We start from the raw sequence: 24,084 nt of genomic DNA, 5'->3' as shown, positions 1-24,084 counted from the left end.
CGACACGGTTAGTTTTCTAAAGCTCCGGTAAGATTCCATGTTGTTTTGGTAAGAAACCTCACCTTTCCTTTCAGTGATTTAAAAATTGAGACATCTGAGATTCTCTAGGGACTAATACATTAAAAAAGTTTTAACGGCCGTATGCCATTTACAAAGTTTAAAGGTAAATATTTTGAGAACTATTAGCAATTTTCATATGCAGAAGAAGGGAAGAAAAGACAGGGTTGTTTCAAAATGCTTTTACTGTTTTTATAACCTGCAAAAGTAATTAATGAAAAGTGTTACATAAGTTACTGCACTACAACTGCAATCTTGATCAAAAATAAGATTCAAGGTGCTGTTAGCTAAGTTGCAGGGGGAAGGGAAAGAGAAGGGTGTGGATAAGATAGTAAATCATCAGTTTTACTGATTGACTTAGAGCAGTGTAAAAAAACCACCTCACAAAAAACATTTAATATATTTACAAAAAATAATTATTTGGCATTTTAGGTAACAGACTTTAGCCATATTTTGACTGGAAAGTTGTAGAAATTATTGCATATATTATTGCACTAAGAAAGAGAAACAATCAAAATCAGATAAACTGAAGTGAAATTAAGGAGATATGCAGAATTAATGCAACCAACACCCTGAAAAGGTATCCAAATAATCCAACAGATCAGTTCTTAAGCTGAAACAAGTTCTACCTCAACATGAAAAATACTGAGTTCAGTAGTGTGTAACTACCCACAGCATCATCTTAGGGAAGGTGCAAACTCTGAAACACACTCAGGGCTTAAACAGAACACCAACAAGAATTCATTCCAACCTTTTCTGAACAGCATCAGCTGTTCCATGTAACTGCACACTGAACTTGGGCATTACTTAAGGGTAGGCTTTAATGCAATCAATTAAAACCTTTTCTCTAACACTTGCCAGGAATAGCTTACCTAGTAAGCAGAGTAAAGCTATTAACATTTTTAAGTACCAATATTTAATCAGTCTCAAGTAGCAAACTAACAGAGAAATCAGTGCAGCAAACATTGCTTAAGTTTACTAAATGTAATGGTGTAAACAACAGCAAGTTTCATTGAGCTTTTAAATCTAAAGGTCTGGAAAATGCAGAAGTCAGTAGATAATGTAAATTACTCGTAGTAAAATTTAATCTCAGCACTAAGGGTTTCTTTGTTCAGTTGTTGATGGTTCCCCCCCCCCCAAGAAGCGTAATTATTTCAACAGAAGTTTTAACAAACAAACAAACTTAAACACTTGGGTTCTTTAAATTCCCTTGTTTCATACAAAATCACATGGTTATTGATTTACTGATCCCTTACAAAGGATTATCTGTTGTAGTAAAACCTGATTATTAGAATTCCTTTACCTTGGCAATTAAAATAAATATTATACCACAAACTTAAAGCCACAGACAGCACTGCAAGACTCCCAGACCACGGCAAAAATTAAGTAGATACTATTCCAAGTACAGAATACCAAAAACTTACAGAAACTGTCAAACAAGTAAAAAAAAAAACAAACCTAACTTTAACAACAGGAAAGTTGAGAGCCAAGTACAATTTTTCAAATTACAACAAAATTCTGCAAATACCTACAGAGATAATAAAAAAATAAAATCTACTTTACTAAAAATACAATCCTATGTTGCTACCAAAGCACAGCTTTGAAAAAAACCATTCCTTTTGCCGTCATTTACAGTACTTTTCCAGAATAGGCCAAACAAATACAGGAAATTCCATAAATGCAGACCAGTGAGGTGACAAATGAAATACCCAGCTCCATGGATCAGTCTAGAACATGGATTTTTACATCCTTTTATTTTAAAAGCAAGTATTCCATTTATTCTAAAAACAAGTAACAAATAATTCCTGCCCACACTCCATCATATGCAACATCATATATTCACTTAAAAAAAAAAACCTCCTTAAATGAACACAAGAACACGCTTTTCTTATCTGAAAGGGCTTTCTACCTGCGGGCCTATTTGAAATGACTCCAAAAAAGAGACAGCACGAGGGTGAGGGCTGTCATAAAAAGAAATAAGCTTTTATATGCTTAAACACCCACTTGCACTTTTCAAATTAGATCAGCATTTGTCAGAATAATATAATTCTATGTATGCACAAAAAAAACCCAGTATACTCATCAGGACAAATAAGAGTGTAGACAATTGCTAAATAAAAGATATCTGAAGTAACAGAACACAAGCAACTGCATAAAATTAAAGACAAGCAGGATTTTAGCTCCAGTTTTTCACAGGGACATCTTGATGCAAATGAGGTCTGAAGACTTATGTTTCCTCAAAATATTTTATTTTTATTTCTGTAGGTATTGCTACACAATAAACAACATCAGTACATGCCAAGTTCATATAACAATAACTGAGCACAGGCCCGTTGACCTACATATGAACAACACCTGCAGTAGCCCAGTAAAACACAGAAGCAAGAATGGTTTTCCACCTTGTCAAAATTAGGCCAAATGGCAACTTAAAAAGAACACACCTGGGCAACAGTTTCATTTTACATTTTTCCTCCAAAAAACGTCAGTTAGAATCTGTTCAGTCATCCCCATGATCTTGATCCAAACCTAAAAATGCCACCCCAGCTCTGCCTGCACACTCTACATTAGTTTAATCTGTCTCTGCAGTGTAGAGTTACCCACCCACATGAAGATGTGGCTGATAGAAGCCACACCTCAGAGAGGCTTCAAGCAAAAACAAGGAAATCAGGCCAAACATACAGCTATGTCTGCTGCATCATGTCTTCCTGCCACCTCTGAGACTGCAAACTAACTCAAAAACCTCTCTCTTCTCATTAGCATCTTTCCTGTCCGGCCAAAGCCCCACTGCCAAGGCACTCCCAGGTCCCTGGCACAAGCTCGAGACAGGAGAATAAACTGCAGCACAAGCCCAGTCCAAGCTGAAGCTGCAGCCTCTGGTGCGTCAGTAACTAATCAGGAAGATAACAGAAAGATGATTTCCTAAGTCAGTCTTGAGATTTTCTGTATGGGTGTAAATATTTAACTCGGTTTGCACACGCCTCAGGCAGGACTTACAAAGTGAACATAATCACTTTTAGCACATCGCTGAGCAGTACAACTAGAACCACCAGCCTGTGGTTTTGCACAATGCTCAATTCACAGGTAGGAAAATACTTTCTCTTCTGTTAGGGGACAAGAGAGACAAGAAATGTGTTGAAACTAAAGGAAATAATATCCTCATAATTACATACTCAATTGGATATACTGTAACTCACTAGAATCTAAGCAACCTTACCAAAGAAGGTTTGTGAAAAATGTGCATAATATGTAAATAAAATGTTGCTTCTTAATAGGAGTTAGTTAAAAAAAAAAAAACCATACCATTCCTCATTTGGTATGTAAAATGTTTTATTAGCAGAAATCAAGAAAATTTTGCCTTGTTTCAGTTTGAATCCACAGGAATTCTTGGACACACAGAGCCACAGATTCCTGATACGACGTCCTCCATTTGTTTGCTATTTAACACATTTACCAAATATGGGAAAATTACCTCTCCCCTTAATGCCTTTTTTTACTCAGCCTACCAGAGTGCCTTGAGTTTTTCTCTTCGCTCATCAATACCCTAAATATTGCATAAATATATTCTAGGAGAAAAACAGCTACATTCAATTCTGCCTGAAAAGCTTCAACTTTGTTTCTTGAAGGTGAGATAGTATTTTACCTGAAGACAAATTCAACAGCCAGTAAATCATACAAAATCCTTGTCATAAGCTGTTGTACTCCACAGAAGAGAGAGTACAACACGTAAAACAAAACAAAAGACAATTTTCAGAGACAAGATATAAATGCAGAAGAAAAATATTGAACACAACATATGGAGCAGATCTTCTGTACTCAGAGGCTTAGAACCATGCAGTTTATACCTGAAACAAACACTGAGACTTCCTTTTTTCCTGTCAGTGCTGGAAAGCTACAAGTTCAATTGCAGAAATGACACTGAGCATAATGATCTTCTTCCTTCCTACTGAGTTTTGCTGTTGACAAAGGAAAGTATGTTAACAGAAAATGCCGTCTATGACAATTTGCAGAGAAATCCAAGCCTGAGCTGCAGAGAGGGAGATGTGGAGGGGAAGGGATAGAACAGCTGACCACTGCTGATCTCCATACTAAGTCACCCAAGGTAATTAAACATATTGGAATGTTTTAGAGAACTTCTTACCAGAAAGACTGCTAATTGGTGTTAACTACATTAAGTTATTTGCTTAATAAGCAGCTATTAAAAGTTGCTAAACAGAGAAAAGCAGAGGTAATTACACCTTCCTTGCTTGAGTACTGTGTGCTGTTCTGCTCATCTCTAAACAGAATGAGCATAATTCCAGAGGAAGAAAGGGGAGATCTTCATATGCAAAAAGCATACAATAGAAAACAGAGGAAAGTAAACCAAATAGTGAGGTTTTTTCGAATTGATAGTATTTTGAAAAGCTACTAATTAAAAAAAAAAAAAAAAGAGAGAGAGACAAACTGCCTTTACATGGTGTAATACACCATTATGACAATAAGTTCAATTGATCATCATGTCCAAGACATCAAACTTTTTTCCAAGTGAGATCTACATGCTGGAACATAAAGCCATGTTTATTTTAGATAAGAAAAAAAATCAAGCAGTCTGGAACAAGTCTTCACACTTCAGGACACAAGGCAACTAGTGAATGTTTTTTGTTAGGAAGAGTTATACTAAATTGCTGTGCTGCAACTATGTGCTAGACTTCCTGCAATATCCTTTCTCAAGCTCCAGGGAGAGGTTATTTCAAGATATTAGATAAACTATTTATTTTTCTGAATTTGTAAGGTAATTATTAGGTTCTTAAACAAGGTTTTAACCAGTTACTTCTGGCCCAGCAAGGGGGGAGAAGCACACCATAATATGCCTAAAAGCCTACTTGTGAATAGCATCAATCATTGTCTGAAAGAGCAGTCTTCGGAAAAAAATACAATTCCCTAAGGAGTCTCCATGGATTTCTACATTACACCATCACGGATAATATACATGGCTTTTAGCTTAAAGAAGCAGACACCAATGATTTAGTTAAAGTTGATCCCACAGGAATTGAATCCTCTCTCCTATCAGGAAGTGAAGTTTTACCAATATGGTTCTGAATAACAGATAGTGATAGATGCTCTGTAGAAATGCAAGTAAGTTGGCTCTTTTATGAAAGCAGTAAAAATATTGCCCGAGACCACTTTGTTCTGAACACAATATTTTGATAGTCTGTGAAGATCTACAATCACATCCAAAATTTGACTCCATTAATACTTTTTAAAAAACGAGGTAACAGAAGAATGTGATACATGCATCGTCCTTGTCTGTTATCCAAGTCTTTGGAGTAAACAAATAGTCATAAGTAAAGCTAAATTATGTACAGAAAAGTGAAAAAAGCATTTAGGGTTTTTTGCAGTGTATTTTCAGTACTAGTAATTTTTGAACAATCCATTATCATGCATACACTAACATAAATTCTGCTAAATGAAGGTTTTTTTAAAAAAGTAAACCTACCCTAAAAACAAAGGTGCTTTGTCAATGAATTAGCTAAGAACTTTCAGTCACGTAACAAAAGTATGCAAGACTATGCCATGAGTGGAATAAAGAATACAAAATGTAACCTGCCGGGCGCCCTCAGAGTGGAAAGTTTCAGAATCACCCCATTTCTCACATAAAAATAAACTATGTAATTAAAAATGTTTCTTAATTTAGCACTTCTGTTTTGCTTTATAATTGTTTCTTATGCAGTTATAAACTTTATACAGCTAAAAAATTATTGTTTAATTACATGAACAAACACACCAAAAGAATGACAGACAAGGAATAATCCTGAGCAACATTTCACAGCTTCCTGACTCGTTTACTGCTGGGAACTGCATATGCAACCTTTTAAACCCTGCACAAATCAAATCTGTCACCACTGCTATCCTAAACACCTGCACTTCTCTAGGATAGCATGTTGTTAATGCCAAGAGGGTTTTTTTCTAAACACATGCAGCCTTTTTACAATGGATTGTGCATCATGGACAATCTTTGCTACCCTCCCTTTACAGAGCTTTTCCCGACCCATCCCTTGTTCCTCCAGCAACTTTTACTTAGTTTCTCTATCCATGCTCAGTCAGTATCCATCTTCTGCTCAACGTTCATAAGGCCAGACTGGCAAACTCTCCTTAGTTACTCTTTTCTTTCTACAATCTGGTAGGGCAACAGTGACAGCTGCTTGAGACATCACATATTAGTCCAAGCAGGTGCATGGACAGAATGGAAGACTTAACTTTGACATACTTTTTGCTGAAAGTTGACTATGCTACTTTTAATTACAGAATATTTAATATTCATGTAATATTCAGCATTACTATACCTAAGTAAGGTCCCAGTTCAGAGGAGATATTAACACAGTCACACAACATACAAAGGTCCTTTTGCATATATTGTGTTAAACTGAACACAAAAATCATTTCCAACATTAAGTGTTGGGTCAATCATCAAACTCCGACTGCAATGATACAGGCATTCACTAATTGGGCAGAAATCACAAAAAGTCAAAATAAGTTCAGATAGTAATGAGGCCTTAACTAACCTAAATTGCTTTGCATCATATTTATTAAGAACAAGCTCCAGATTTCTCAAGTACTCACCCTCATATCATAAACATAAAAGCAAAAGCTGCATAGAAATTTACTCCTGGAATATTTTTTGAACACCTCGCTTAGCAAGTTCCATTGGACATTCAACTGAAGAAGTAAATAACAGGTGTGACCAAAAGGAAAGGTCATGTTGGACACGCATCCAAAGACAGAGTTTTGCCCAAGGAAAAAAAAAAGTCATTAAGTTAAAAAATTACATGACAGAATAAGTCATTCTATACTAGAAAAAACAGTATTTCTAAATATATTATTTAGTTATTAAAATATTTGCATATAAAGAGTTACCCTGCAGATTTCTAGAAGTCTTAATTACATGAAACACATTCAGCTGTGCTCAAAATTACAGTACAGAACTTAAGCATAAGTGTTCACTTATTACAACTTGCATTAATCAGAGATAACACATAAGACTTCTCTGCAGATTCCAGTGTTAGTCCAAAAAAAATGAACAGACACTCAGGAGAATCCTATAAAATATTCCCAACAACTTTTAAAAGATCCTCAAAGGCAGAACAACTGTAGCCTCCTAACAACCTTCAGATTATATGTCACTGAACATTCCTGAAGATTCTGGGTTTTCTCTGTCTCTCTGATATCTTTCAAAGACAAGCCTATGCCATCAGAAGAAAAGTCATTGCCCACAACTCTCATCCTTCCAACTGCAAAACACGTTTGAACAGGAATGAACCACTAAGAGCAACTCCAGGGCTACGGTAGCTTCAAAAGCAGAGTAGGCAGCACAGCATTCTGCTTGTGACTAAACCAATCACAGTTGCATGATACTGAACAATTGTGGGCGAGGATATCACTACTTCTAATTTAGTACAACATTCTGCTACAAAGTACAAAGTGTTACTTGAATTTCCCTGATGCAATTAATGCAGAGGTGGAATTGTTCTTTCCTTTTTCCATAGCTGTGCTTCAGTCTTATCTACAGATATAAAATATTTCTGTTAAGAGTTTTCAGAACTACATTAGCTGATGGCTACTCTTTACTTCTGATATTCCTTATGAACATAGGCAGCACCAGCTGTGCATCTTACACCCACAAAAAAAATAAATTTAGCAAAGCAGGGAAATTCTTTCTGGAACCTACACAGCATTTTCAGTTATGTAGTACTGCACACAGCTTCTTACAAGACCCACACAACTCCTGCAGCAAAAGTTTAGCGGTAGAGAAATGCTGTATTTAGCTTTTCAATATTCCTTTTCCATTCTTAAATTGGAGCAAAAAATAAGGGGTAAATCAAATGAGTTGAGAAAGCCTGTTAAAGAGGGTTGGGGTACACAATCAGAACATACAAAACATGCACAGGATTTGTTGGGGTGAAGTAGGCAAGGTAAATGCAACAGATAAAACATTTTTTAAAAATTTTACCAAATATATTATGAAACATTACATACTAAAAATTTTCCTTATGCTGCAATCCAAACATTCAGATGAAGTCAGTAAAACGGTTCAAAAGGTGAAGAGAATGCAAACATAGATCATCTTCTCTAGTAAATAAGTCATATACTAAGAAGTCTCAAACCTTCTGAAAGTGATAAATTATTTCTAACAAGGCTATCAAAGATGGGGAGAAGGAGTTAACACCACCTCCCTTTCCCTGAGTAACATATTAATTATAGCTTCCTAGGTAGTATTACTGATTGGCTGAAACCTTATCCTGAAGCATTTGAAAGCTAAATCACATAGAAAACAAAGCTTAAGTGCACTTAGAAAGCACTGCAAACATAAATATCAAATTAATATCCAGCCTGAGCAGTAATTATTCATTCTGTAGCATTCAAAAAACTTAAAGACGTGAAAGAAATATGACAAAAATACCTGACTAAAAAGAGTTTAAGTTTACATATAAACCTAAACAGATTAGAGGCTCCTTAAACAGAATAAGGCACTGCTTCTAGAACAGTTCTCTATATATAAAGCCAGAAGAGCAATATTTTTGCACTGTGTCTGAACTAAGTGTCCTCTTCACACTCAACAGAAATCTAACAGTGAGCAGACTTAGTGACAAGATCCATATGTCAAAACAGGGCTTTCTACCTCATGGCAAAACAAGTTTGCTCTGTTAGAGAAGGAGCCCAGATGGTGACACCTCAAGAGATGTGAAATGAATCCCATCCTTAAAGCTTCTGATGAAGTAACACCATGGGTATGTGCTTCAACACCTCTGGGCCCTATAAACTCAACAATGTTAAAACACCAAATTAAAGTAATATGAATAGGTGAAGCAGAAACTGTGCATAATAATGGCAACCCAAGTATGTTTTTCTGACCACATCTTGAAGTTTGCATGGTCTGAATCACCATCTCCCAAATGATGCTGGCTTTCTCAAAGTCTCATTCATTCATGGCTGGGCTTCGCAAACGAAGATTTGGGAAGGGCTCTACCTACGTTTGTTACCAGCGCGTTGGTGGCTGAAAAGGCCAATACGAGACAGACATATCCGATTGCAAAAGGCACAGCAGAAAGACTCCTTAGGTGGTATATCCTGCAAGACACGATTCTTTCTGCATTAGTATAACAACAATAGCCTTGGCATGAGCAACAGCCATTCAGAAAAGCCAAGGAGAAGGAAGCAGGCTCGCTGCTGGATATATCCAGTGTGGGCAGTGACAGCTGCTGCTGGGCTGGCTGCTTTCCTCTACTCTGGGCTCTGTACCTCACCAGTAACCACCACAAATGCTTCACCCAGCACTGAGGCCAACAGCAAAACTTCCTGCCTGCTCTGCCAAATGCAAACTATTATTTCCCTATTTCCTCTGAAAGGAACAATTGCACAAGAGCTGCAGGAGGCATGAAAGCCATCCTTTGGATGATGACACCTCAAGAAAAATAAAATATAATTTCTCATAGAAGTATTTAACCAATATTCAGATATATAGGTATACCTATTGTCTTTAAAATCTTTCAGTTAAGAATTAAATAATTGAAGTTATTTTCATTACAATTAAACTTCATATCCATTTTAATTGCTAAACAAAAAATTACAATCAGTAAAATCAAGGGATTTCTCCTATTTAACAAACCAACTAACTCAAACTTGTACTTTGAAGTATTCTCTATTTAACAACAGTTCAAGATAGGCCAAAGAGGTAGCCAGTTTCAAAATATTTATAAGCGAGAAATCCAAGACCATCAGGTGAGGGTATTTCATAAAACATGTGAACATGTCAGAGCCAATGGCTCAGGACTCATGCAACTATTACAGGCTACTTACAGCTCTTGGACAAGATGCACAGGACAAGTACAGCACTTACCTTGCCCTAGCACTTCCAACTGCAATACTTTGAGAACTTATTGGTGTTGGTGGTTCTACTTGACACCAGTATGAACGTCATAATTCACCCTTTACAACATCTCTAACTTACTTCACACACCAACACTAAGAAAATACTCAGGAACTATGCTCTCCACTAGGTGTCCAACAACTCTGGGGTTAAGTAAAATACTTTAAGAAATACCTTATATGCTTTAGCTCCACACAATACGGAATGCTCCATAGTCAAGTTCTGATGTTAAATTCACTACCTAGCCAACCAAAAGGAGCTCTTTGAAACATTCAAGCAGTTGTACAAACGGCAGCCTCTGTGCTGATCCCAGGACATAAGCTGTTGTTTTCATCCATGTGCAGAAAGCACTGAAGAATTTTATATATGTCAGTCTTCTTCAAAATTCTGAATGCAAAACTTGCCAAGGAAAATATAATTATAGCTCTGTCTTTATCGTGAAGTACATGCTCCTTTCCAGCTGCTAACCAGTCTCTTACTACACTCCCAATAAACTAAACATACTAGAATTAAGCTTGTACTTTACGATCATTAAATATACAGCATGGACCTGAAAAAGCAAACTCAATTTTCTCTCCTTGGAACACCATACTTTTCTTAATTTTCATGTGCAAAATGTCCTTGTTACCAGCAGATTGTTTCACTTCCACTTTCGTTTTAATCGTGTGCAAAAAAAATTTCAAAAAGGCAAACTAAACCAGACATCCATGAAACGTTTCTGCAGTCGGTTTTCAGAGCAGAACCCAAGGCAAGACCAGACAGTTTCACTTCAAGTATTGACAATCATACAAGAAGCAGTGAAACAATTACTTTTGTTCCACGAAGCCTTCTAAACCTTTTTTTTTTTTTTGGGGGGGGATGGTGGTGGGAATAAAAGATACAAGAGGTCACAAAGTCTGAACAGTTAGTGATTTTCCCTCAACACCCTGCAAATATGAGTGTCCTGGTAGGAACTAGCATTCACCAGAGTGAATGCCCATTTTCCAAAGCAAATTGGATGAATGATCTTCAAAAATGGGTTGATCAACCTCTAAAATTGCCACATTTCTATCTAAAACACTACAGCCACCTAAAATCTTCACCCACAGTCAGATCGGAAGGTGAAAGACCAGAGACTGGTTCTCCCATCACAGATAGCAAGGCACGATATCTAGTCTTTAATTGAGTATTCTGAAAATTACAGTATTATTACAGTATTCTGAAAATTCAGTATATTCGGTTGGTATGATTAGTCCTCTGCCTAAAGCCTTCTCAAACACTTCACAGATCCCAAAAATAGAGTATCAAAACAACAAATTACTAGAATTAAAGCAACATTTTTTAAAACATTTGTACTAAAGCATCAAAAAAATTAAATTCAAATGAATAATCAACTATTATATTTATATTTAAAGAATAAAAGCAATAATTTGGGTAACAAGACAATGGTTGTCTTGTTCTTTGGATTCTGTAAGAATGTTAATCTGCTTCTGACAACCTTTGGGGCACAGAAGACTAACTGTGATAAAAAAATCAAAACCAAAAAAGTCATTGTAATTTTGCTAACTCCTGGCAGGAAAGAAATTTCAGTCTTAGGAGACTGAAAACCAATACAAATCAACAGAAGAAACACAGTTCAATAAAATCAATTTAAAAAGTGAGCCAGTGCCAGCGAAAGTTTTGCCAGTCCTCAAATTGAAAACACTCACCTAGTTACACCTCCCAAAAACTAACCACATAAATTATGATGCAGCTTACTACAACATTATGACATTCTCCTTTAAGCATTTTATCCTTATGCTTTCCACTTTAGCAGTTAACTTAAACATTTGCACAAAACCAAAACTGAAGTGCTAATGGAAAGAGCAACTATTTTGTCAAAGTGTCTTATCTCAAACAACACAACCATACCTTACAGTTTCACAGCCGACTAGCACAACCATGTGAATTGGCCACACTGACTCAAAGGTGTCCATCTAGTTCAGCCTTGCAGAGGACCAGTTAGCAGCAAATGGCGCAGGACAAAGGCTGATGGAAGTACAAACCTTCCCCAAAACAACACCTTTTTATTTTGCAAAACAGTCTGCTGTAATGAGTTTTCTAGCTCAATTCTACTTGTTCATGCAGGCATGTTCTGCCCCTTTGCCCTGGAAACTGGGAAGTGGGGTGGGGATATATCTATTTTTAAACATTCTCCTGATTTTCAGTTAATGCCTCCAGGCCTCACAGCATGAAAATAAGTGCCAGTCTTCCTATAGTTGCCTCCCTTACAATAGTCAAGATTTCAAAGAGGTCTGCCACATCCTCCCTATCATCTCCTAAGACCCAAAACCCATCTGGCTGCCACAGTTCTTTTCCATCCCCCTCTCCACCTCTCCTTGGCCTTCCTTGCTGCCAGTCCACTGTTCATTCAACCTTTGTTTAGCTAACTTCAGCATATTATTCCAGAAAAAAAGGAACCCAACAACTAAACTGAAATAGCTCAGCATGAGAAAGAGGACAGGCTGAAGGCCTAAACCACAGCTGCCAACACATGTCTTAAGCTTTTGAAGAACTACAGCCACAAGGCAGGTCTTTTAACACCAAGAAGTCCTACTTTCTTTTCTTAACAAAAACATACATATAAAAGCACTGACTGGCAAACTTTATTCAAACATTTTCTAGTTTTACATATCCTTTCAAGTGACAATGATTAGTATTTTATTTCCCTGTCTTCATAATTTGTAGTATTTCTTCCTGAGCAATAACTAGGCTTTTTCCAAAGAACAATCCACTATTACTCCCAAAAAATCTCAAGTATAACAGCTAATCAGAGATCTAATTAATCAGTTAAATCCAGTCCAAGTACACACTTAATGGTTTGAAAGTACTGATTAAAGTAAGCTCCTTCCTCTCTTCTCTCCCTGCACCACTTTTTTGCACTTCAATACTACCATCTCATCACCCTGTCACAGTCACACATACTGTGAAATACCAGAGACCTCTGCAAGCAATAGCAGTTTATCTTGAGTCCCACTTCATCATCCTGCTACACACCAAACTTTCACTCCCTTCTAATGCTCCATCTGTAACCTTCTAGTTCTGTGAAGATGCATCCTTTTGCTTTCCATTAAGATAACACTGTACCTGGGACTGCTCATCACTCTTTCGTAAGGAAATTGCGATTTCCGTGAAACTGCTCACAGGCCAGGTTGCACACAGAGCTTCCATTTGGCTGGAACAAGGAAGTCTTACCACTCCTCAACATCAAGAGAAATTAGAGCCTTGACTACTGTTCATAGGATACTATAAACAGACATGAGACAACATAAAACAAGTTTCCCAGTGCTTCTGAGACAAGAGAGAAACATCACAGATGCATAGTTTCTTAGGATGTTTACTTCATAGAGGAAACAAACCAGTTTTACTTGCATTCTTTTATAATAGTGCTTAAAAGTAGTCAATTGGATGCATTTAGAGTTCAGATAGGTGGAATTTTTTTCTTTCAAACATCTACAGCTGAATCAGAATGGGACGTGTTCTTATTATCCTGTATTAATAAAATCATATTTCATCAGATTTACTTTACAGAAGTAAACAGTTATGCCAGACATGCAATTTTAGCTTTGAGAGTGACCTCTATTACAATAAATCAACTGGCAAAACCCAAATTATTTCCTGAAACACAGGTTTCATTCCAGAGCATGGATTTTTATATAAGCTTACTACCTACTATCATCTAACATCAGTTACTATCATCTAGAATAACTAATCTCTTTAAGAAGCCCTACTAAAATCATGGCTCTACTCCCTCCGCAAATATTATGGATAGTTTGGTATTTCCTTATCAATTCTGAATGTCATTTTTCAGATTCACAGTTGGTATGACCTGTGTAAAACACTTTGAGAGTGACCTCTATTACAATAAATCAACTGGCAAAACCCAAATTATTTCCTGAAACACAGGTTTCATTCCAGAGCATGGATTTTTATATAAGCTTACTACCTACTATCATCTAACATCAGTTACTATCATCTAGAATAACTAATCTCTTTAAGAAGCCCTACTAAAATCATGGCTCTACTCCCTCCGCAAATATTATGGATAGTTTGGTATTTCCTTATCAATTCTGAATGTCATTTTTCAGATTCACAGTTGACATGACACTGATGTAAAAAAAATAAATTAAAAAATCAGTCACAACTTTCATCTTGATCAATTCCCCCACACCAGTCCAACTCCAGATGTGATAAGTGAGCAACAGAATAGGCAGGGAGAGAGAGAAAGCAACAAGCAGAAAGCAGGAGCACCCCTTTCTGAGAAACCGCCGATTCCAAGGTCAGGTTAAACCAGTAAGGAAGTCACATCCTTTAAAGGCTGCAGAGCTACAGGTCTGGCACTGCTGCCTGCAACACTAACGCAGTAAGGCCAATTATCGTAAGTGGAGTTTCACAAGACCAAAACCAAAAGGCAGCCTTAGAAATGCCAGTGAATAAATACATAATAGAGGTTTGTACACTGAAGTCAATAGAATCCATTTCGTGAGCTCTTATCTGTACTTTAGACTGACACATAGCTGTGTTGTTTCCAAAGTAACTACAATACCCTCTATGGCACTGATAGTTTCAGTAAATATATTTAGGGAACACAAACCAGGTATGAACAAGAGACTGAGGCAGCCGTGTTCAAAAAACATACTGACAAAGTTAAGTTTTTGAAATAAAAATTAAAAATATATGCTGAGAAAGATGTAGCTGTCTTCACGCATTTCATCTGCAACTAAAAACCACAACTAGGAAAGGATATAAATATATTTTCCCTTCCTGACACATGACAATATAAATTTTGGAACTATATGACACTGTATAGTCCAATTTTCATATTTAGCAAATCAGTAAACAATACTTGGCACTAAAAAAGTCTTTTAATTTTCACTTCAAAATAATTTTTAATACTTCAGGTAATGAAAATAACTAAGACAAAGGTATTTTGGCATACAATGTTACAGCAAGTTACCTTCCAACCTTCTATATATAGCAATCTAGAATTAAAACTACAGTAGAGGGAAGTCTCCTACTCAGAATAACTACCTTTCATATTTGTTTCAAAATCATCCCAGAACACATGATTTGGGTGTGGGTTTTATTTGTTAACACTATAGTATTTTTTGGATGTTGTTATTCAAATAAAAATATTGTGTAGCATTTCAAAATGAGGAAAAACTAATCAAGCTTGTTATTTTAAGACTACTAGAGAGAAACAACATAAGACATTCTTTTTATTTGCTTTAGATATGGGTGTACAAACAAAAGATTCACCTGCTTATTGTATCTAGTGAGGGCAGGGGGTAGGAATGCATTTCAAGTAAAAATCTGTGGCTGGCAAAAAAAAAAATTCAGCAGACTGACAGAAGTTATTAGTCAAAATTGATAATTTCCTAGAAAAGCTGACTGAACATATTTCTACATGTAAACAGAATAAATCTCAAAAATAAAAAATCACTTATTGAGCCATTCACTCATTCATCAAATGCTACACATAGGAAAAAAAAAAACCAAAACACACAAACAAGAAACATTCAGAAATTAATGTTAACCAAGCTCCAGGGTAGCCAAGAGGAGGTATTTACTATTAGGAATAAAACAGCATTTGTGTGAAAATTTCCTTTCTAAATAACATATTTAACTTGCAGAAAACTCTGAATTTTAAGTAATTCAGTGCACAGAGACACTAGATGGAACTGAGAAAAACTGCTCCTTTATCTGTGTCACATTACTACACATGCTTAATAATTACATACAATTAACTCCTTACTTTATTCTAACCCACAAAGCAAGAAAGCATTCATACAACACCTTCAGGTATGGAAGGTTTCCCTTTCCAAGGAGTAAGTACACAGAACCTAAAAAACCAAAATGTCTTCACCAGTTTTTTATTCAACATAATCTTGCTAAAATTAATACTCTACCACAAGGTTTGCTGGCTTTTAAACACAGCTTTAAATAGGTTCAGATAAACTACTGTTTATTGCTCATCTCTGTTTTAGAAGCTGAGAACATGTCAACTTCTTACAAATGAACACTAACCACAGAAATATGGTACACACAAAAAAATCAGGTATTAAAATTTTAACTGGAGACAGTACCAGAGGGCTGGGCTGCTGTTCACTTTTAAAAGCTTCATGATGCAGAAGAAAAAGGAGAAAACAGAAAGTGTTCCCTAGAGGAAAAAGATCAAATCTATCTTTGCATTCCTATAAATTCTCAGCTACTGCAAAAGTTAAAGCTTCACACAATCCAAGTAGCCTCAACAACCATTCCAGTGTACACAAGCTTCTGTGGTGCTGCTTGTGGTTGGCAATACAAGCTGCAATAAGTCAATGATGGATTTCCTTCCCACCTCAGCATCCAGGAATCACCGGAGAAGCAAGATTCATCTGCAGTAGCATAACACTGTCTGCATAGAGAGTAAATTTTCTCCAGATATACTTCAAGATCTTTGCAAGGGACCACAGGAATAAGACTTAAAAGGTCAGTGGTTCTTACCTGTTAATTCAAATTCTGTTGAATCAAATGAGTCAACAGTTCTGAGCACTGTGAGCTCAAATTCTTAACTGTTCTGACAAGCACATTACCTTCAATTTCCACGACAGTTTTTAGTTAAAACTCTAGAGTACTTCTCATTACACAGATTTCAAGATATTTGTACCAGGTCTCTGAAAAATGCCACGATTTTTGGATTTGAAAGAAAATGAGCAAGATCCAGAAGAAAAGGGTAGGGGGAAGAAAGCTATCACAAATAAAACTCCCTTCAGTTGTTTGAAGTGCTCAGAGGAATGAAGTAAACAAATGCAAATTTTCTAGTACCCACACAATCATCACATTCTGTTTATGCTGATTCTAAATTTTAACAAGGCACTATCATTTTATTCACCCCTCCCCTTTCAGATATGCAAAGACAGTTTCCATAGTAACAGGAGAGACTTAGTAGTAACCAAAGGCAGAATAGCACTAACTTATGTAATAACTTGAAACTCACCTTGGTTTCTAAAATGTATATGTGCTTATTTTAGGACAACAAACACAGTGGCTATTTATTCTTTACACACACCCTATTATGGTCAAAATAAACATCTCAAATCCCTGTATTTTAATAAGTCAGTTTCACAGATAGGATGTCACAGACTAATCCCAATGAAGTCTTTTCAGACATCAGGATTTCTGCAGTAAATTACTCAGCACTTATGTCTAAAATAAGATATTCTTGACTTCTGAGCATTCTCTGACAATGCCTTAAAAAAAAAAAAAAAAAGGGAGCACTACTAATTTTCTTAGCTTTCACACATCACAACTCTTTGCTACATGTTCCTCAACGCTGATTGAAAACAGATCCTAAATACAAAAAAGATATACAACTTAGAGCAGGTAAGCTAAAAATCAATTAAAGGGTATCAAACTGCTTACTTCACACAAATATTAGAAAACCCCTGTATTTTTAGGTGTTTTTCATAGTGATAGTATCATCATGGGAAATCTTATCCAGATCAACTGTGCCTGTCACTGGGTACAGTCCTCCTTTGACAAACATATGGCAGCTCAATCTAGTCATGATAGATCAGTATCCCTGGAGTTAGGCAGAAGAAAATGAGTCATGCCCAAGTTGCGTAGGACCAGTCAGCCAGAATCTGGTAGGAGGTCCTCAGAAAAGCAGAGCTGTCTTCAGAAAGCTTATAGCTGAAAGGGCAACACAAAAACCTGCTGAGGGAGGGATGACACAGAGTCCAAATGTTTCAGGGAGAGAGGGGTTTTAAGAAAGGGTCCACTACAGATTACTACTGTAAAATGAGAACAAAATACCAGCTAAATAATCTGACTAAATCACAACAGTAAGACCGAATCTTCAGAAGAGGTGAAGCTGATGGTCAAGGAAAAAAGCTCACAGGACACCAGAAGATGCAAAATGCACTAGCAGAAGCACAGAAGAGTTACAGTCAAAACACTGGAAGGCTGGAAGGCAAAAATACTCAACTATGGGCAAAGGAAGTTACAAGTGCTTGATATCTTAACTCTGCATGGGAGTCCAATGCCACTCAGTTACTTAAAGGCCAAGAATTTTCCTGGTTAATTGTTTTTTCATATTTGCTTCAAAATCCTCTGCAAATCCAGTCATCCACAGCTTTTTTAGCTATATGCCATAGTTACAACAAGTCAATTGCAGACTGAGCTATCCAAACACAGATCTCTCCTGAATTTCTCTTATTCTTTATCACTAAAAATAAAGAATATGATAAGAAACTAAAAACTTAATTAAACTGAGAAACTAATTGGATTTCCAAGACAGATGACTGCATTGAGATGCTATCAAAAAGTAAAGGACAGCTTGAAGTCATCATCCTTTAGAGGAGAGAGGACTTGAAATTTCTGTCCTCTCAACAGAAATGGTAAGACCAGATCATGATAAGTTTAACTAGAGACAAACAAATAGAAGTAATGGAATTAAAAATATCCCAAACCTGTAATGTTGAGTTTTCATCACTAGCAAAATCTACTAGCCGTAAAAAGCAGTTTACTAAGGAAGCAGCAGAAATCTCACAGCTCACAAACTTTTAAGACCAGTGCATGCCAAAATAATCATGCAAAAGCATTGTGCTATGAGACCAAATTCATCATCCTCTTTATATTAGTCCACCACACATGAAGTCTAACACACAACCACCAAATTCCAAATGCATTATTCAAGCCTCAAAAGGTCACTGCCACAGTTTCACAGGCACCTTAGTGATACAATTCTACGGGCAGCTCTGTTCAGACCATCACTTGATGCCATCACAGGGAGCAGACCATCCTTGTTCACCCCTGTTGACCCCTACCCACACGGTCCTCCCTCTTCTTTGCACTGGTGCTAGTGCTTAAAGCAAGTCAGGATAAGAAATTCATAATTTTTCCAGTTGCCTGTGGTTTTTTTCACATCCAAGCAAGTTAAAGCAACAGACAGTGCTCATCGGCACTAGGGGCAACCCAGGTACAAAGCAGAAAGGGAGCATGAACTCCTTCCCTCCTCGTGGGTTTCAAGTAGTGGGATGAGCACGCCTACTCCTACTAGCTCTCCTGTGCTAACAATATTGCTTGCATGGCCAGCTGGGGTCAACTCCAGAGAAAAAAGCCACACTTCAACAGTCACCCACATGAGAATGGCTCAAGCCAATTGTAACACTGCATCTAAAAACCCGTTTTCCAGAAACCTTCACTTCTCAAATGCCAAACTCTGATTAATTTGAAGAGCTCGGAGTGTTAAGATGATGGCTAATTCCAGAATAGAAACTCAATTGAAAGAAAAATCTTTGAATTACTTTAAGGAAAGGTTATGTTATGCAGTGCATTTTTTTTTCAGTAAATACAGTGTAGTGCTGTATTAAAAACTGATCTAGCTCATTATAAGACATAATTTGAGAGAAATTTATTAGCCAAATACAGGTTCAGGTTCTCTGTCTCACCTCAAAGGCAGCAAATTAATCCACAGTCATGGATTAAATTTAAACAAGAAAAGAATCCAGAATTATCCAAAATTATCCAGAATTACAAAGCAACTTAAAAGTCAATGAATAAACAGCATGCAAAAACCCAGTGTCATCTGCAGGCTCAGAACAGAAGGTTCCTTAAAACTTTCTACCAAATTAACTAGGGAACAAGCAGAGCCAGTGTGAGTAGGGAAACAGCCTCATGGTGTTCCATCCAGTGGAGACACAGTTTTGTTGATCCGACTTTCATAACCACAACTAAATACCTTCAAGCACAGTGCCAGATGTTACCTATTTAGCTGTCATTTAAAAATACTGTTAAAAAGGCACGTATACACAGGCAAAACAACAGTAATGATAATCTATATAAACAAATAAATAAATCCTTGAATACCTGAGGAAATACGGCAAAAATAGAATCTTAGGCTCTTCCCTAGTCCTAAAATTCATTTTACATCCCTTTTCTGTCAAGTGTTTAGATTATCTTTGCCAGCTTCTGCTCTAACCCACTAATAACCTCTGATAATGGGAACTTGTTTAAAAATCTAAGTAATTTGACTGTTATAGGTAAAAACTTTCCAGCCTATATTTAATCTAAATCTCGCCCACTAAAATTTACTTCCTCTTAATCTACATCAGAACCACAGAAAAAAAAAAAAAAAAACCTGGAAAAAAAGTTTAAAAAGAAAACTGTGCTTCTGTGAACTATTTCTTGCATGCATACATACCCATCCCACAGTCTTTTCCACCACACCAAAATAATGCGATACTTCAACAAAAAAAAAGAAATTATTCATGGGTTTGGAGCCTCTCAATCCACATTGCTACTTTCCTCTGTACTTTTTGGGTTGTTTAATACTCAAGACTACACACAAAAGTGCAATCAAAAAGAAAAAATAAAAGCCTTCTGTAACTTAAATCGATTTCACATATCCAAGGATAACATCCACTTTTGCCATCCACATGTTGCTCACAGACCAATTTGTGACTAGGAGTCCTGAATTATTTCCTACACCTCTGCTTCCCAAACATCTGTATTTGAGCATCCTACAGCCTCTTCCTAGTGTGGCATTTTGTACATAGCAGCTTTTTAACTTTTGGGTTGTACTTCCCAAACCTGTTAAAATGATTGAATTAAAAGTTTATTCTATTCTTCTCCAGACAAGTGTTGGCATTCCCTCCTAACTCAATGGCACATGTGCAATTTTTAACTTTCAAGAAAATGATAGATAATATAACTAAAATCACCCCCAGAACAAGTCATCTGGTTTTCTCCCAACCTTCAAGAGATCTTCCAGCTTTGCAAAAAGTAATTTAAAGCTATTTAGGGATTAGTTACTTGACATGCAAACTTACAGGATCAACTGAAATACCGTATCGATCAACCAGATGAACATGGAACTACGTTGAAACCTCCTAAAGTTTAAAACTGATTCTAAGATGGCTTTTAACCATATTTATTTTCCAGGCCAAAATGTTATGTAACACAATAAGCCCACTTATAACATGTTAGATTTCTCAAATAATTGTATTTCTTCACTGCTGAGAGGGAGAGGGCATGGCTGACAGGTATCTCAGTATTTTAGTCCATAAAACATAAAAAAAAAAAATTACTTTTTTCCATACAGACACATCAAAATTGATTAAGCACGAAATGTAGAAAGCATCAGCACTATACATAGTAAGAAACATTTAATACCACCTACAACCAGATTAATTACGATTAAAAAAAAAAAAAAACAAGAGAGATCGAGCTGTTCCGATATAGCATTTTCACAGCACCCTTGGGAGGTACAACTGCTGCTTCACAGACTGCGGATGTTCCAACTTCCTTAGTTTATACAGCAAGCCAACAGATTAGACAATTCAGAATTCAGAAGTGTCATGTCCTCAAACAAGACCGCTAGATCACGTAGCCTTGCATCTCCATCTCAGAGTTATTTCGTGAATACTGCTGAAGTTTCATTAGTTATAATTAAAATTCACGTTTTTAAGGTGTTAGGCTGGGAAGAAATCATGCACGTCCCATCCGCTGAAGTTCAGTCATTTTAGCTCAGGGTGTCAATACTACTCCAAACAACATCAGAAGTTTTTTCTGATAAGAAACCACACTACTGTGATTATGAAGGGGTACGGGTTATTCTTTTTCTTCCACCTTCCATGCTCCTCTTTCCAATTACAGAGCTTTTTAAAAAGCACATTATGAGATATGACAAACTCCTGAATGTTTTACAGCACTTCCCTCCATGCAAATCCCATTTTCCTAAGTGAACTGTCTGAAAAACTGTAAAGCTTCCTACCACTCATTACAAGACAGATTCAGAATGCGTCTAAGCAATTCAAAGCCATCAGAGCCTGCTGAAATTAGATTGTTTTAAACGTTTTCAGCCCAACTGCTGGTTTTAACTGCAGGCATTACCATTTGCCCTAAAGTACTTGAGTATGAACATACTCACTTTTCTTAACAGAATTAAGTGAAGGCTGGAATGCTTTCCACACTTTCCTGGAGAACTGAACGCCCCTGAGGGCAGGGATGGACATCCCTGCCTGTGCAGCGCGGGGCTGCGCTCCGATACCGCGGGACCCGCGAGGTGCCGGGGCGGGTCCCGCCGCGCCGGCCCCGGGCCCCGCAGCCGCGCTCGGCGCTCACACACAGACCCCGCACGGGCGGCACCGCGGGAGCCAACGCGGAAGCGGAGGCTCCGGCTCCCAACAATATCGCTATTCAACAGGACCCGGCACACATCCTGCGGCGGGCTCCTTCCCGGGAAGGGCCGCGTCGGGCAGTACCGCAGTGCCGCCGCCGCCGCAGCCGGACCCCCCGCAGCCCGGCCCGGCGCCCTCCGCAGAGCCGCACCGCGGCTGCCCCGCGGCGAAAGGGGGCGGCTCGGAGGCGCTCGGGAGCGCCGCGGACACCGCGGGAAAGGCTCCCTCCCCTCGCCGGCAGCCCGGCGGGACCCGCGGGGCCGTTACCTGTCGCCGGCTCCGCCGCAGAGGCGGCGGCACCTCCCCGTCCTCCCCGCCGGCCGCCGCCGCCGGCCGCAGCCTCCAGGTCGCAGCCCGCGCCCGCGGCGGCGCCAGGCAGGAGCAGCCCCGGCAGGAGCAGCGCCAGCAGGAGCAGCCCCGGCAGGAGCAGCCAGGTCGGCACCGGCCGCACGCCGGGCGCTCGGAGCGCGCTCATCGGTGCCGCCCTGCAGCGGAGCGAAGGCAGGAACACGAGCACGGAGGGAAGGAAGGAAGGAGGGAAGGAAGGAAGGGGCAGGAGCTCCGGCTGCGCCGCTGCCGCCCCGGCGGGTCGAACCCGCTCCGCGCCGGCCCCGCCACCACCCGCCGCTTCCGGCGGCCCCCGCGCCGCCGGGCGACACGTCACCGCGCCGTGACGTCACCGGCAGGGGGTGGCGGGCGGAGCGCGGGTCTGGTCCCGGTGCCGGCTCTCGGTGCCGGCTCCCGTCCCGCTCCCGGTCTCGACCCCGATCCCCAGCCCCGGGCACACCGGACCGGCGCGCCCGGAGTGTGGCAAGACGGGGCCGTGCCGGCGGGCGGTGTCCGGCTGCGGGAGAAGCGGCCCCGGCCAGCCCGCCTCGGACCCCGCCGAGGGGCCGCTCTCCCGGGCCGCTGAACCCCTCAGAGCAAACCGGGTGCTTGGCCGAATTCAGGAAAGGCACAACGGCAAAACAAGGCATTTTGGGCTACAGCGCAAAACCGAGACCTTAGACTTTGTTAAAATTGCCCTTTTTACGCCGGCGGTCAGGCACCTGAGAGGAGCGTTCTGAACGGGAAGTACGAAAGGAGTTTCGATGTGTGCTGCAGCACGCTCAAAACAATAACAAAACGAAAAAAAAAAGAGGTGTTTCAAATATGATCCGACAAACTGAAATCAAGAAAACTAAGTCTTCACAGAGATTAAACCCCGATTTCATTGTGATTAAAACCTTGACTAAAAAAAAAGGCTTTTGTTTAAGGTGTTTCCATCAAGTCATTGAATGGGAGTAAAATCTGTTTCTCCTGTTGAAACCTGTGGGATTTTCCACCATTCTGTTTAGAAACATTTAACGAGAATAACATAGCCTTTAAAGATCGAATTCAATCTAATATTTTAGGTGCACAATACATGAGAAAATAATGCAGCACAGATGCCAAAAACTATATAAACATTACATTTCCTATTAACTGTCGCAATTACCTAAGAAATAACAGAAGGGGGTTGAAAGGGTCTTGAGAAAAGCCTTTATGGGCTTCGTAGACCCTAAGCAGACAGGAGCATGAAATGGAGTGGTACAAGATACTTCTGCAGGTCAGCAAAATCTGTGAAGCTAACTGTGAAATCCTATAATAGTATTAAATGCAGCAGGAAACAATTTCTCTAGCAACATAGTTGGCGTGCATACTCCATCCCAGCTGAATCATATTTTTATGGGAAAAAAAAATACCAAAACTTTAAAGTACTCATATATCATATGAAGATTCGGAAAATGTGTCTAAACCTAATGAGTTGTGTTTGAATTGTGAAGTCCGTGCACAGCCTTATTATTTCTGTTGGTTAATACAACAGCCTTTAGAGACCAACAGTATCTGAGCAGATCTTGTGCAAAGGGAACAATGTAAAGCCTGTATCTTAAGAAAGCTTGTTCAGTTTGTTTAACTTTAGGG

The 24,084-nt window shown here is 38.6% G+C and overlaps 1 protein-coding gene across 5 annotated transcripts in view; it reads right to left on the bottom strand.

Annotated features, from left to right (window-relative positions):
- STIM2 (stromal interaction molecule 2) overlaps nt 1-22,758 on the bottom strand; it is a 66,826-nt gene extending 44,068 nt beyond the window's left edge. For 3 of the 5 annotated variants that reach the window (XM_039381437.1, XM_027712345.2, XM_039381436.1), the window contains exon 1: nt 22,408-22,758. In XM_039381437.1, the coding sequence (XP_039237371.1) occupies nt 22,408-22,615 (208 nt within the window). In that variant the 5' untranslated portion in view covers nt 22,616-22,758. Of the gene's footprint in view, nt 1-16,462; nt 16,529-21,890; nt 21,976-22,407 lie in introns of those variants that run through there. The other 2 variants (XM_027712343.2, XM_039381435.1) reach the window with 2 other exon arrangements.
- Between the last annotated feature and the right edge of the window lie 1,326 nt (nt 22,759-24,084).

The sequence above is a fragment of the Pipra filicauda genome, unplaced genomic scaffold (assembly GCF_003945595.2).
Source record: "Pipra filicauda isolate LSUMZ 115617 unplaced genomic scaffold, ASM394559v2 scaffold223_size1779592_pilon, whole genome shotgun sequence".
Lineage (NCBI taxonomy): Eukaryota > Metazoa > Chordata > Aves > Passeriformes > Pipridae > Pipra > Pipra filicauda.
The sequence above is the reverse complement of the archived record's forward strand: the minus strand, read 5'-3'. Positions and strand labels throughout refer to the sequence as shown.